The 17,052-nt window shown below is 38.3% G+C and overlaps 1 protein-coding gene across 1 annotated transcript; it reads left to right on the top strand.

Annotated features, from left to right (window-relative positions):
• Window positions 1-782: 782 nt before the first annotated feature.
• On the top strand, window positions 783-14,901 carry LOC126974664 (putative fatty acyl-CoA reductase CG5065). The gene is made up of 8 exons (XM_050822214.1): window positions 783-872; window positions 1,574-1,726; window positions 3,919-4,018; window positions 6,712-6,904; window positions 7,782-7,889; window positions 9,796-9,927; window positions 10,934-11,194; window positions 11,752-14,901. Exons 1-8 carry the CDS (start codon window positions 858-860, stop codon window positions 11,828-11,830), a joined length of 1,041 nt encoding a protein of 346 aa, XP_050678171.1. The 5' UTR covers window positions 783-857; the 3' UTR covers window positions 11,831-14,901.
• Window positions 14,902-17,052: the final 2,151 nt, after the last annotated feature.

Here is a 17,052-nt window from a genome sequence, read left to right on the forward strand (position 1 = left end):
CTTCTTATTTGTCTTACTTCCACCTACTATTGAGTACGATGAGCATCTCGATGTGGGATGGATGTTCATTATTCATTGCAAATTTAACAGAAATGAAAAATTTTCCTCCAGTATTTCCACGTCAAAACTACATTGGTACTTTCAAACAGCCACCTTAAAGTCCGGAGACGCTCTTGGCATTCTACACATATCATTATACTAAACATAATGAGCGGCAATGATGATTAACTTTGGTGCCTTAATTGTCCATTTCCATTTTTAAAATGCTTGTTCACGCGCAATGTTCAGACGATGCATGCGTTGACATTCGGTGACATGGCAGGTGTTCGAGCAAATCCGCGCGCGTTGGTCCGAACGGCTTGGAAAGCTTCAAGCCATCGCCGGCGACGTGTCGGCCCCCGGGCTGGGTGTGGGTGCAGCGCAGCTAGCACTGCTGCGGCGCGTGCACACCGTGTTCCACTCAGCAGCCACGGTGCGCTTCACGGAGCCGCTGCACGCTGCCACCGCGCTCAACGTACAGGGAACTGCCACGCTACTGCAGCTGGCGCGACAAATGCCGCTACTAAAGGTGCGATCCTGTTCCAACACATTACACATCACACCGTGTGCCACTCAGCAGCCACCGTGTGCTTCACGGAGCCGCTGCACGCTGCCACCGCGCTCCACGTACAGGGAACTGCCACGCTACTGCAGCTGGCGCGACAAATGCCGCTACTATAGGTGCGATCCTGTTCCAACACATTACACATCACACCGTGTTCCACTCAGCAGCCACCGTGCGCTTCACGGAGCCGCTGCACGCTGCCACCGCGCTCAACGTACAGGGAATTGCCACGCTACTGCAGCTGGCGCGACAAATGCCGCTACTAAAGGTGCGATGCTGTTCCAACACATTACACATCACACTGTGTTCCACTCAGCAGCCACGGTGCGCTTCGCGGAGCCGCTGCACGCTACCATTGCGCTCAACGTACAGGGACGTAGCCTGACAGCTTCGCGGCTTATCTCCTCTCGTCTGCTTTCCTCTCTGCTTTGGTGGGTACCGAGCCTTACGGAGCCGCTTCACGGTGACCAGCGTCACGCATGGTCACAGTGCTGCTCTGCCGCAAGTCATGCCGCACGTTAAGGTGCGACATTCTCTCGACACATATGAGGCACTTATTTCCAAAATTACTGCTAATAGATCAGTTTACTCACTGGGCGTGCTAGTTATTGTCAATGGTTCCAGCTCAAACAAAAAAGCTTTGTGCTATCTCATATATAATACAAACTTGTATCCATAACAATGATATGTTGGATGCATCCAACGTGCACATAAATCATTTATTTACAATATATTTTTGTACATTTTTGCGAAACCTTGGCAACGAATCTCTGAATAGGTCTAAGCATTTAATGAATATAACTTCCTTGCGCGCTATTTCAAAGTCGATACGAGGACGTACGCTATGGCTGTGACGTTTTCGGTGTTTCAAGGGTCAAGAACCATCACCGTATATATTTATCTCGCTAAGCCATCCAAAAAAAAAAGCTTGGATTTTGGATAATTGGACTTTTCTTGTATATTATCCAGGCGCTGGTGCATGTGTCGACGGCGTACAGTAACGCACCGCGCAGCTACATCGAGGAGCAGGTGTACCAGCCGCCCTGCGACCCTGACACCATCCTCCGCTGCACCACCACGCTGCCCAGAGACATGCTGGAGAACATCTCGGAAGCGCTGCAGGTGAGCTGCTGCCAGAGACCAAGGACAAGAATACTTTGATAATTCATTCGATAGATATGATTCGTGGTGTGAATACTTCGGAATACTATACAATCAATGGGGCGTGCATTTCATATAGGCAATTAGGCAGTGCCTACCTCGTTATGAACCTAAATAAATATAGCACGAGTGTTAAAGTTAATTTAGTTTAATTTGGTTCCGTTATTTTATTATCAAACTTCTATTGAACACCCACTCATGAAATTGTTCCTTACGATAGATACTAAATACCTACGGTAAGCAGTCTTTGCTTAGTCCAATTCTCAACTACGACTCGTTAGATCCATAGACAATCATCATCATCTTTACAACCAGAAGACGTCCACTGCTGGACAAAGGCCTCCCCCAAAGATCGCCTTGACGATCGGTCCTACGTTGCTCTCATCGAACCTTATATTATACAATACCTGGACAATTTGGCTGAGATCTTTGAAGCTTACTTAGAGTTTGCTCAAACTATACTTACGAAAAACATAGCTGAGTGTGATAAAACGCGAACCTTACTCAGCCTAGTGAAACTCTCTTAGAAAAAAAGCGATTCAATCGATTGTATGAAATGTGCAGTCATTGAAAGATTGACAGATGACGGCTATAATCTCAATGTAAAAAAACGGTGATATCCGAAATCAACTAGGTTTAAAACAACTGTTCGCTTTCAAACTTAGCCGGATTAAACTTCGTCGCCAATCGCCATACTGTAATTACTACTATTTGAAACTTATGTCAAATCACTGCACGTTTCATACAAAACTAAATTTCAATTTTACTTTGGCAGTCCAGCTTATTACGTAGTATTAATATCCTTTTTGACTTGACTTTTGCATTGGGCTGTCTTAGCTTAAGCTCAGTATCAACTCAGTATAATTTGTGCTGTCAAATGATTATAAAAATGAAATCAAAGATTTTGTAAAGCTAATATTCAGCCAAGTTTTACATAAGTAAAGTCTTAGTGCGCTTTATAAATCTTAACCTTAGACAGGCTGTTCTAAGTGTAATTTTTATATGTATCTGTTTATCTTGGCTGATTATGTATCGATGTTTGAGAAACACGTTATTCAGTGTTTTAACAAAAAAGAAAACACGTGTTGAACGAACGAACGTTTACGAAGTTAAAAGTAGGTTTACAGTTTTAAGAGTAATTTTTTATGGAACTGTTAATCTTGGTTTATTATTACCCATATAGACCAGTGGTTAGTGACCCTGCCTACTGAGCTAGAGAACCCGGGTTCGAATCCCGGTAAGTGCAATCATTTATACGATCAATATGTATGTTTGTTTCCGAGTCATGGATGTTTATTTGTATTTTTGTATGTTTAAGTATGTATATTGTATTAAATATATCGTTGTCTTGTACCCATAGTACAGTCAGTCAATCAAATTATCTTGCCCCAAGCTACGGGCAAGATAATTTGTCTATGAGTGTGTCAATATTGTACGGTTTAAGTATTACTTAATGGACTGTATTAGGTCGCTACCAGATGGAGAATTACTTTGCAAATTTTAACTACTATTAACTATTGCTGTGAGTGAACTCATTCATTATATCAGCTCATATATAGGCTTAATTTAGCAGTAATTTAATAAAGTCATAGTTAAAATTAGCAATGTAATTCTCTATATAGTGGCGACTTAATACAGTCCATTAAGTAATACGTAAGCCGTATATATCCGGTTCGAATATGTACGGTTTACGTATTAGTTAAAATTAGCACAGTTATTCTCTGTCTAGTAGCAACCTAATACAGTCCATTAACGGCCCTTCCCAATATACTATCTACAGATAGAGATAAATTATTACCTTCTACTGTCAGTGATTAGCTGTCATAACCTGAAGCTGTCCCAATATACCCGATAAGTCATTCTTATCGCCCTATATTGGAACGCGTGAATTGAAATTTTCATACAAACTTCTATCGCTGGTAAGCTATGCTTCGTCCTATTGACAGACAGCGTATACGGATAAGGTGAGTTACCGTCGATAAGTTTATTGGGACAAATAAGTCAACGATTATTACGATTTTATCTCAAGTAAGACATAGACTGAATATTGGTAAAACGTAAACCGTACAAATATTATTATTATTTTTATGTATAGATGTTTGAGAAAAATATGGCGTATAATATATTGTTTGTCGGTGTGTCTCCGTCCCTAGGGTGAGCATCCCAACCCCTACACCTTGACGAAGGCACTGGCTGAGTCCATCGTCCACCGCCACACCGACCTACCCGTCTGCATCGTGCGCCCCTCCATTGGTAACTACCACCCCCTTTTACTATCATACACACGATAACCCAAAACACAAAATGTAAATTAAATTATTTACATCATACGAAAGCATACGGCGCGAATAGTTAATTATAATAAACAATATAGTCCTATGCTAGGACTATATTGTTATGGGGCAGTGCACCCGTACTAATACCATCTTTGTGCTGCAGAAGAGGGCTTGTTCGAAGATCAAATAATTTAGTAACAAATAGCTACTCTTGTGCCAATGACAGACTATAATATGCTCTATGGCTCTTGCAAGTTTGGCGCCACTGAGTCGGACGTGCGAGGACTCCACCTTAGTCGCATGCACGTTGTAGGACGGACGAATCCTTAATATACCTACAGTTAACAGTTACAAACTCTTTTTTTATCTAACTTTTAGATTGTGACAAGTTGATTATTTGTGATTATTATATACACGGCATTGAATGGCCCTAACAGGGCTATTTGCGCTATTTATAACCTAGGTGCTAAAGAATTATTGAGAGCAAAATTTAAAGAAATAAACATTTAGACTGTTGCATCTCAATATATTCTTGATAATTTTCTTTGTGTTCATAAACAAGGAAAAACGATAACTTCTTAAGCCTACTACTTGGTTAAGTTGAGTTTAAGTCCTTTATTGGGCGACGTATATGCTTTCATAACATCATCCCAGAAAATGTACAAAACAAATGTGTTACGATGTTTAAAAGAATTGTTAAGAAACATTTATGTGGGAAAGGTTATTATAACATACATTATTTTCTTAATGATACCACAGAGTGAGAATAGAGCGAACACTCTCAGGCTTTTTCATTATTTTTTATTGTACGATATTACATTGTAATCCATATTTTTATAAAAGAAGCCCGCTAAGCTTTTTGCGCCCGTTCTTCTCAGGTCTAAGGCATACTATTTTGAATGTGTAGTAGTTTTTGAATTTCAATAAGTGATTTTAAATCCTATTTTATTCAAATATATAAATTCAATTTGAAGGACAGCTGAGCGACCATTTTGCAGGTGACTGACGTATGTTCCGATATGCACTGCGACCACTGTACAGTGTGACGTCAATTTAGTTTACTGAGAAGCCGTCCCTTTATAGTTCGTTATACTGGTTACTATTTTAAACGGAACGAAATCCCGTATACTGTCAGCCGCATTTGACGCAGCATTCAAATGAGTGTATTAAAGTTTTCTAGTTCATTAAAAAAAAACTGTTGTTTGAGTAGGTACTGTCAAATTAAAAATATTTGGAATTAAACTGTAGGTATTGTTTATGTACAATATTTTATATTTTTATTGAAAAGAGCGCAAAAAAAAAGAATGCTGGGAGAGTTTCTTGCGCCGCTTCTTCTCTCTCAGAGCGCCATTTGTTTCCGAAGCGGTAGTAGTATCTAGTAGTATAAGAAATGACATCAAAAAGAATTCTAAAGGAATCAATTTTGAGAAAATAAATGTCTTTTATGCCTTTTATAAAACGTTAGGCGCTCGAGTGGTTTTGACTGATCACCTGATCAAAGTACTGCGAGTACCTTACCTCGGAAACGCCAGTGCTCACGGTAGAATATGGCGGCGATTTATGACGTCATATATTTCCCTAGGGTACTGCAGCAGTATACTGGGAGTCCATAACGGAACGAATTTTTCTACAGTGATAGCACTGTGCAGTTCTCGCAGTGCATATCGGAACATACCCTTAATAATCTAAGACCCTCATATTGTTTTATGGGGTAACTGGTAGGGTTCTGACCTGTAATAATATATTTATAACATCGATCGTGGACAATATGTGACGGACAGCTGGCCACTTTCACATGACTCTGCATATCCATAGCGGCCGCGGCTCAACCTCACAAATGACATTTCCCACATTTATTATTGACTAAGTACAGACACTAGTTATAAGCTAATTTTAAATTGAACAAGAATCCCGAAATTCGAATAGATAATTTCTTAATTTTGAGATGAAGTACGCGAGAGGGAAAAAAATCACCCAATAGAAGATTTACAAACTCGACTTAACCGAGTAGTATGCATAACAAGTTTATGTTTGCTAATTGTGCCTCGTATTAAAATTGTCGCAAATTCTAGAAAATTCCCTAATGTGCTTATGAACGTACACAATAACATTATCAAGAATATAATATTGAGATGCAACAGTCAAAATATTTATTTCTTAATGATTCTTTAGGACCTAGGTTATAAATAGTGCGAATGCCCTCTTTTGCACAAGGATTCGTGTCAGTCGTCTTAATTTAGGCAGTCTGTCGGGCAATCTAAAGTTTCGGATTAATTTTATAATCTTCATAATAATTTATATAATAATCTAGTATAACATATAACCAAAGATTTACAGGCAATGTTATTGGACGTGTAAATTTTTGTCACACATGAAATTTGAGTATGATTGTTTGTGTGGTAAAGGTTACTATAACATAAATGACTCTCTTAATGATACCACCGATTGGGAATGGAGTGAAAGCCTTCAGGCCTTTTTACTATATTTTTTTTTGTACAATATTGCATTGTATATATTTTAATGAAACAAGGAAGCCCGTTGTGTTTCTTGCGCCCGTTCTTCGCTATGGTTTGAGGCAAACTTTTTCGAATGCGTGGTAGTTTTTGACCTTCAATAAGTGATTTTATATCCTATTGAATAAAAATATTGAGTATGAGGTGTGTGTTACAGTGACGGCTGCGTTAGCTGAGCCCGTGCCCGGCTGGATCGACAATGTGTACGGCGTCACCGGGATCGTGATGGAGATATCCCGCGGGACCTACCGCTCCGGGCTGTGTCGCGAGCGGCTGCGGGTCGACCTGGTGCCCGTCGACACGCTCGTCAACTGCTGCATCCTGGCCGCCTGGAGGCAAGCCACCAAGAAGTACGTCCACCACATCAACATATAATCCTAGATCCTTTAGTTATTTCAGCTGGGCTTTTTACACACTTAGCCTCTTGACTAGGCCATTATGCATGTCCGTTCGTCTTGTTACTCCAACCAGCCCACATCATCCCAGAAGTCTAGCAGTCTTTTCAAATTGCTGCAGACATCTGCGAGCGATGCTGGAGATCGGAAGATTTGAACCCGTTGTTCGGTCTTACTCCTGAATGGTGTGCAATGTGAATATATAGAAATTTGGAATCTCCAGGGGGAATCTTAACTTCTTTACTATGGGAACATACCATCCAAAAAAAAACATTAGATTTAATTTTATTGATACTATTTACATTTACAGGGTAGACTAACTTTTTTTATGAAATTAAGCGACAATACGAGTAGGACGTTCAGTTGATGGTATTTGGTACGCCCTGCCTATTACAATGCAGTGCCGCTCAGGATTCTTGAAAGTAAAAAACAATAAGACATAACATGTTAAGTCTCATGCCCAGTAATTTCTCTAGCTACGATGCCCTTCAGACCGAAACACAATTATGTTTACACATTACTGCATCACGGCAGAAATAGGCGCCGTTTTGGTACCCACAATCTAGCCGCCATCCTGTGCAAGGGAGCCTCCCGACTGGTGGGAGATTGGGCCATTGTGTCTTTTCGTCTTCTTACTCCAACCAGCCCAGATCACTCCAGAAGTATATTTAAAGGAGTGCTACTGCGTCCTGTTCTGTTTCGACCATACTAAACGCAGAAAGACTTACACAAGTATATATATTGCCCCTATATCTCTTTTTCTAAGTTCTACGTGACTTTTAGTCTAGCATAATATATAAATCAATGGTGTTAAACGTCCCGTTGTCAACAGGCCGGGACACTGTCCCGTCTACAACGTCACGTCGGGGTCTATCGCGCCGTTGCAGTGGGGACACTTCACCAGACTGTGCGTCAAGTGGGCGAGAGAGAACCCCACCAAGTGAGTGAGATACATTTATTTATATCTACTATTAAAAATGTACAATTACTATTAAATTAAAACTATGTTAAATTCAAATCTTTTAATTCAGATAAGGATATGAAATCACTTCTTTAAAGTGCAAAACTACCACATATTCCAAAAAGTATGCCTCAGACCTGAGAAGAACGGGCGATACAAAATCAGCAAGCTTTTTTTTCGTAAAAAATATGGTTACAATTAAATTTATTATTTAATAGCCTGAGGGGAGTCGCTCCATTACCAATGTGTGGTATCATTAAGAAAGTCATGTATGTTATAGTAACCTTTACCACACAAAAGTTTTTTAAAAATTATTAGATATTGTTGTAAAAGCATACACATTTCAAAAAAGACTTACTAACTTGACTTAGCCGAATAGTAGGCATCATAGGCTTAAAAATATATCAAATCAAATCAAAATAACTTTATTCATGTAGGTGAAGGAAATGACACTTATGAATGTCTAAAGTTTTCCTTTCTTTTTATATCGACCGCTACTTCACAAAAGGTTGAAAATGAGAAGAAGTGGCAAGAAACTCATTGCCATTCTCTTAAATCAACATTTACAGCTTCATCCTTTTAAAAATCATTTCAATTACAATATATTATGTAAAGTACGGTGTATGTGGATTATGTATTAATTTACATTCACTTTAAAGTTAAACTTTTCTCAAAATTGATTCCTTTAAATTATTTTTCATGTCATTTCTAATATACTTGATACTACTACCGCTTCGGAAATCAATGGCGCTCTGAGAGAGAAGAAGCGGCGCAAGAAACTCTCTCAGCATTCTTTTTTTGTGCTCTATTTATTAAAAAATTTTTTTGACTAACTCGTAAGTGAGTATTTGACGATTGAGTATTTTGTTTAAATGTTGATTAAAAAGTGTGTCAATGGGTTCCTACCACTTTTTCTCATAAAAGCTCAACCTTAACCGAATAATAAAAATGCAGTTACTAGAGCATCATAATCATAAATAAATAAAGTATCATAATTTTTTAAATCAGTGCTTTATTGAAAGGAAACCGAACATTTTGTGCAAAGCATAATTCACTGCCAAATAGTACAGCTGTCTTTAACTTGAGATATTTTACTTTGATATGTCTAACATTATTAAAATTGTATGCAAAGTTAATCGGATAGCTTTAACGAGAAAATTTCATAGAATTACATTATTTTAAACTACATATATTTTTAGTTATTTCCTTCACTAGTGGTAAAAATTATCACTTAAAAATAACATATTGTTTATATTTGAAAGAGCAACATCTCAATTCAATGTATAATTCAATGTAAGATATTGAGGTTGGCAAGCTAACAACTTTAAAGTAAATCCTGTAGATGGAGCCACAAATGGAAAGTTGAAAATACATACCTAGTGGTTGCGCCAGAGAATTTTAAGTGGACTGTATTTCAAAAAAGGGGTTACTCAGGTGAACAGAACAGGAGTCAAAGGAATTAAGGGAAAAGCTGGTACTCACTTCATATCCAAGATGCTGGGTTCTTCTATACTTGCCTGAGTATGCTGGCAAACCAAATTAGAAATTCGCGGGACGATTAACGAAGAAATCACTACGATCTCACGGCGGGAAACCAACAAGAATACCAGGACTTCCTGGATTTATGATTAAATTGCACTGTTCGACCTTCACGTGTGATTACTTGACAGAATGTGTTCGCTAAGTTGCTAGGATTAAAATGTTAAGGATTTAGAATAAGGTTGTCTTATTTGGGGAACTGGCGTCACCAAGATTAATATAGAATATGTGTTATGAGACGGTTGTTGTAGCAGTAACACCCGTTAGGCTGTACATTTTGGTACAATGTAATTTGTAGAATTTCTTATATTTATATTGAGTTTCAATGTTGTCTGTTGTGTCGCAGGTACGTGATGTGGTATCCCAACTTCTCGTTCACGGAGTCCCGGCTGCTCAACACGTTCTGGGAGCTGTCCTGCCACTTCCTGCCGGCCTTCCTGTACGACCTGCTGCTGCGCGCGCAAGGACGCAAGCCCATGTAACTGCTAATTTTTTCACTTGGTCTTTAATGGGACTCATACGCCATCTGCGATAAATACTTATAGCACTAGACTTTCGCAACGTTTCATCAGTTTTGACACAGGGAATCAGCATGAATCTTTTGTCTTGTAATGGTTGGGGGACTACAACTGTATAGTATCGTTCTCATATTTGCCGCTGTGTAAAGCGTTTATAGCGGAGTGTGTTCCGACGAACTGGTTTATCTGATTCCTGCCGTCAAAATCCACTTTCGCATCACACGTCTCTATCCATACCATCCTTAATATTTTAATGTGTGTCTTTGCACCACAGTTTCAAGGAGCTTTATTCCAGGTAAAACTTAATTATGAATTGAGCTTTATAACGCGGTGTTTCCAGTTCGATAAGACATGAATACCTTCAAAAATGCCTGCCATCACTTATTATTGCTGCTAAGACCTTAAAACTTTTAAGAAATCTGAACTGCAATAAATCATAGTGCCCAGAGATCACTTATTATCTGGTGGATATCTTGCTCTTCTTGACTTCGCACTATCGAAGATATTTGCCAGTTGCTCGATCACTTTTGCATATTCCTGGATTTCATCAGCGATATCTATCAGTCTATATATCAGTCATCGACAGCCTCTGCACATAGGGTGTTCGTTACGCGAGAACTGCTGAGTTTGAACATAAATGCAGTTTGTATATTGTGAGGTTTAGCCATCAAGCATTGTGACGGTTATGGACTTATTTTTTGAATTAGGCATTATATTGCGGAAATACATAATCATCCTTATGTTGTGAGCTTGCCTTGCTTGAGGCGAGGATGCCTTGTGTAGAGGCCAAACAAGTGTCGAATTTATTGAAAATGAATCTTAACGGAATTTACACTCAAGAAGGCTCACAAGATTTAGATATGGTCTTATGGTAAAAAACAACTGACTTTGAATTTAAATTCATAGTCGAGTATCATTGTCGATAATGTGTACTTACCTCTCGCTGAGCATTAACATCCTCCCCAGCATGATGAAGCTGGCCCGGCGGTTCAAGATGGCGGCGGCGACGGGCGAGTACTTTGCCAACCACGAGTGGCAGTGGGGTGTGGGGGAACTGCGCGCGCTGGGGGCAGCAGCGGAGAGCGCGCGCGACGGCCACGTGTTCCCCGCCTGGCCCGCTGAATTCTCCTGGGAGTCTTACATCGGCGCCTACATGCTCGGCATCCGACAGTTTATCCTCAAGGACCCTGCCGACTCACTGCCGCACGCGAGGACCAAGTTGAAAAGGTACTTTAACTGGTACTCTAAATTGGCGCTGGCACATTAACTATTACACTTGTTACGTTTACACTTTGATAAAACAGTAAGGGGTGTCACTAATCCACCACTTCGGAAACAAATGGCACTCTGCGAGAGCAAAAACAGGCCACTGCTATAATATCGTCCGGCGGTCACTTTAAAAGGGCCAATTAATCATAAATATTAAGGCAGAGACATTTGAAATTGCAAGTTACAATTAACGCCGACAGTACTTTTAAGGGGACCAAAACTTTCGCGTTCATTTAAATTCAGATACGCGAGATAAATTGCGCCTAGTAGATAAGTAAGTATTGTCGATGACTTTTATTGGAGTTTGTGATTGAGAGCTTAAATTCATTAATAATAATTCAACTGTATTACATCTTCTGGGCTGTGCTGGCTGGGTACACTTTCTCTTCTAAAAGTGGCAAATCTGGGTCAGCAGTACGTAGTCGACAGATGCACGACCTATTCTAACTCATAATTACCTTGAAATAAACATGTAAATATTTCAGTTGGTATAAAGTTATGTTCCCTGTTCACAGACTGTACTGGGTGCACAAGCTGTTCCAAGCGGCTACCGGCTACTACCTGTTCCGGCTTCTGGCGGGTCGACTACGTTAGCTGTCAACCATCCCCCTATTGCACCTAAAGGCTACTGCCACCTCGTAATGATGGCAGTTTGGATACAATCAGGCCAATGACGTCACACACTTCATTTAAGCTTGGAACAATTTATGGCCCATTACCATGACCTTATTTTATAATTTGCATCAAGTTATGTTTTATCAATGAATTTTGCTTTTAAAATTCATGAATATTGGAAACTCATGAATAGGTGTATTTTCCGATAAAACGTGATCTAAGTCTGTCACGCGCTATAATACTTTTGGATGTCAAATAGTCATCATCATTATGACGAACGACACAGCCGAATCAAACGTGAACCAAACACCAGAACGAAAGGTAAATTATTGAACAATTTAGTGCTGAGATGTCTATCTGTCCGAATGAGTCAGAAAGAATAATGAACAGCATTGGTTGTTGTCAGCGAGCTTCGATAAAATTTGTACTTAATTCAGCTTCGCATTAATCAGAACGCAAAAAAATGGCATGATTCTACTAATGTGCATTCCTATTTCCTTTCTATTACTCTGCTCTGAAACACAAAATTGTCGCAATTATTTAGTCAACCCTTTACTGTTAGTTAAGATTTAGTTTCGATTCGAGTGCGTAATGCAAATAGGACGTATTACTCTGTGATATGTTTCAGTACGCCTCACGGTTTTTCGAGGTGTGGCCACAATGTGCGAGGAATTTATTCGTTTTTTAATACTAGCAGAATGATAAAATATTTTTATTTAAATTGTATACTAATAAAAAATAAAGCGGAATGGAACATGTTCTTACCGAAAGAAACACAACTCCTTCTGAAACCTTACTGAAACTTTGGTTATTTTCGCTGCTTTGTAAAAACACACTGAGGCAAATGTCTTGTGCATCCGCACGTTTGCCGTGATTCGACTATACTACACAGAAACATGGCTATGTGTTTATTTGTGACACACTTTGTGTTTCTCTTATCGTTTTTAATTCAAATATTTTATTTAAAAAAAAAGTATTTAAAATCACTTATCGAACATCAAAAACTAACATCCATTCGAAAATTTACGCCTCAGACCTGGCAAGAGTAATCGCAGTAAACTCAGCGCCCTTCTTTTATTAAATAAAATTTCATCACAAATAATTTAGTACAATAATATTCATTATTAAATAGCCTGAGGGTGGTCGCTCCATTCCTAATCTCTGTGTTGAATTTGGAATTTTTCAATACATTTTTTGTTGAAAAAGTGATCAAGTACATATTTGATCGAAATCAGCAAAGCAACGTGGTTTCAGTGTGACGTCATTGTTTGTTTGTCTGGGAAGCATACCTAACTGCAGCCGCCGGTCGTTGCCAGGGTGGCGGACATTTGCATACTTCATTATTGGGACAGAATAATGTTATGATTGCCATTTACCTAAGACATTAGGTTTAACTGTGTTGATATTGAACGAACGATATAATAATATAGTTAAGTTAAATCGACTACCGCTACATAAAGGGCTCAAATAAATAAGTATCGATAAGTGTTAGGCAAGCGACTAGTCAAGCAATATTACAGAACCTGATGTGACAGATTGCCTGGGCGGCTTTTCCTTCTTCTTGTGTAAGTAAGACTTTAATAAAAAGAAAAGTTTATTAACCCAACAAAGAAAAATGAAATATTTAAAACGCTTAAACTCACGCCCAACCTCGATATATCAACTTCCTACCGATCTTTTGGGAGTCCTTATTAAAATTTCCTACACCAAGTGGACGTGAATAAAGCCATTTTCATTATTTTGTTAGTAATGACTTACGAAAGTTTTAATATTTTTTAAGAAAGAGTACCTAAATACAATCACCGACTGTAGCGTTTTTGCAAGGAAGCATAAACTCTTTATGCAGAGTAATATTGTATTATTTTATCTTTTACTACTCATAGATACTTTCAACCATAGATTAATTCTAATTAAGAAAGAAAACGTATCTGGCTTTATCGTTAACTAATATTTTATACGATGCCTATACTTGCCCAGGCTGTCCACACCTCACTGTTCTATCAGTCGCCATCATTAGCAGTACAGGAGGTCTATTACCAAAATCGGAAGCCGATGTTTCGATCTGAAACGAAAGAACGACCAACCTCGAATTAATTCCTATTACCAAAGTACTTCGGATCCGGGCGGATTTGCTATCGGAAGCATAGATATAACCAAGTAAAGCGAAGTTGTAGTTACGATCACAATAATGTCAAGTCAATTTGCGAATAAAGTAAGCGAAAGACAAAAAGTCTAATCGCGAACTTCGTATCGATAGTCGGATCCAAAATACTTTCGGTATAGGAAACTGTACGTTCCGTGAACCAAAACTTCGCGTTTTGATTTTGGTAATAGAGCTCCTGTACTCACGCTGTCCTCAGAGGTCGCTACAGAAGGATATCCATTCCAAGTTTAAAAGTATACTTATCACAAATTCCAAATAATTGCATGAGATGGCGCTTTAACGCGAAATTCGAACAAAAATCTGCGCCAGCGCATATACACGAAGACAGCAAAGAATATAGAAACAAAATCCTGTAGTGAAAATTTTCTCTAGTCACGGTCAAAACAGATGAAAAAATATTATCAAAGATGTTGATATATTTCAAGAGTATGTACGCCTACAACTTCGTACAGAGTTCTTACTTTTTCGAAATACAAATGAATTTTTCGTTCTCAAATATTCTTGCCGGCGGACCGTAGAACGTATTTCATAATAGAGTTGTACTAGTATATAACTGTATTATAATAACATTTTGTATTAAAATAAGATTATTGTATCTAGAAGTTTGACAGATACAGAAACCATAGAGTAAACTGTAATTTGGTCGGCTCTAAAAGTTTAGGCCTTAGAGGCTTTAGCATCTTAAGATTGTAATAATTATTATAAGTTATACTTGATAGCTTAATTGAATGGACATTATGTAAATTTTACGTTTTAATCTTTTTGTAGAGAATATAAAAATAAAATGTTATCTCACTAATTCACCCATAAACCTACGAATATTCTGTATTTTATTATTATAATGAACCTTTTATGTATTAAATTATTAAAAACTTAATTCTTCTAATCAAGTATTATTTTATATTTATTTGTACCTCTGCAGTCAGAGTAGGTACTTACCACAAAATGTAGGTACCTAATCAAATAAACAAATATATAAAACTCGAGACACGGTAAATATTTATTTCCTATTTGGGGCTCAAATAATTAGATGATTGTCAAAATTTACATTTACCATCACTTTTTTTTACGAAAATAAGGGACAAGACGAGCAGGACGTTCAGCTGATGGTAATTACGCCCTGCCCATTACAATGCAGTGCTGCTCAGGATTCTTGAAAATCCCCAAAAATTCTGAGTGGCACTACAACTGCGCTCGTCACCTTGAGACATAATGTTAAGTCTCAAGGTGACCCCCCGAATTTGATATAAAGCTGTGGAAATGATTGCAAATATTTTTATCAAAAATATTCTCTATCATTCACAGTATTTTTTATCGTATCCAGTACCTTTTTGATTATATGAAACCTTCTGCAGTTAGACTGCTCCTATCACCGAGGTTGTCATAAGTCACAAAATGTCTAAGCGCAGATGAATTTACACTATACTATTTTAATGGCCTTATTTTTTGATAATTTATGTTTGATAAACTCTCGTCTTGTTATTTCTGAAAAGGGGCTAGCCCCGATAGAGCCTCACGCTTCTGGCTTAGAATTTTATGTCAAATTGCGAAATCCTGGCGCTGATGATTATCAAGTAGAGCTGAGTGGTGATGAGTGTTGCTTGATCGAAGATAGTGGGGAAGATTGTGATGTCTTGAAGATCCTAGGGAATGGTCATGGACTTATCGAAAGAGGTAACAGAGGTTTTTAGAATAATTTATATCATCAAACTACCAAATGTATGTAATGTAAGAACCATTCGCTCATCAATAGTCAGAGCGATTGCTCTGATGATAATGATAGATTTATCATGAGCAATGATACCCGATGCTGAATCCTACCAGAATCCAAAGAGCCATTGTCACAAAACATGTATTCGTGCAAAACCAAACCGAAAAATAATTGATAAGATTTGGGTACCTTCATACAAAGTTTGTTTCCTTTCTAAGGTCGGCAATGATACTTTTAGAGTAGCAAAGATTATGAGTGATGGTGATCACTTCAAAGCATCTCTTAAGCACTTATAGGTACGTGGTCTTTACAAATTGTAAAGACATTGATTTTCAAGCGTTACCTTAAATTCCCTTTTTCAATTCATTTCACGAATAAGGTAACCAATGTGAACCTGATCTAAGACTTCGCCATACATCAAGGACACGCCATTTTATAAACTGCAATAGCTAGACAGCAAAAATATTGACAGAATTATTTCTTTTCTCGATATAACAACAATTAATAAAAAACTAAAAGACGAGTTGTAAGATGTCAGCCATGGATGTGCAAAGAAATCTTTTTTCAATGTGGATCCTCTCGTGTTTTTGAATTGCCCGTTTTTAGGGATAATTATGTGATCCTTTGATATTTATATCAGAGGGAGGCTCCTTTGCACAGGATGCCGGCTAGATTACGGGTACCACAACGGCGCCTTATTCTGCCGTGAAGCAGTAATGTGTAAGCATTACTGTGTTTCGGTCTGAAGGGCGCCGTAGCTAGTGAAATTACTGGGCAAATGAGACTTAACATCTTATGTCTCAAGGTGACGAGTGCAGTTGTAGTGCCGCTCAGAATTTTTGGGTTTTTCAAGAATCCTGAGCGGCACTGCATTGTACTGGGCAGGGCGTATCAAATACCATCAGCTGAACGTCCTGCTCGTCTCGTCCCTTATTTAAAAAAAAAAAATTTTAATAAGTTTAACCTATAGCTATGTAATAGACTAGTTAACTCCTACGTGTTTCAGAGTGGCTTTACAGACGTAATGGCAAAAGATTATTGAATGGTTAAAATATATATTTCAATATACAAGAGATGGAACTCTTCTTTTTCTTAATTAGATGGCAGACAATCACTCCAGCTATTAGGACAACTTGCAATATTTTCTTAGTGTCTCGATACTTGGTATCGGAATCAGACAATCATATGAAACAGTTTAATGTTTGCATTTTTGTTAATCCCACTATTTTTAAAGTTAAGTCGCTATCCGTGGTTTGAGGTCCACTTTTTCGGAGTTCAGAATGGGGGTAGGTTTATTTTCATTTTAATCGTTAGACCGGTCTTCTT

Source organism: Leptidea sinapis, chromosome 33 (genome assembly GCF_905404315.1).
Source record: "Leptidea sinapis chromosome 33, ilLepSina1.1, whole genome shotgun sequence".
Lineage (NCBI taxonomy): Eukaryota > Metazoa > Arthropoda > Insecta > Lepidoptera > Pieridae > Leptidea > Leptidea sinapis.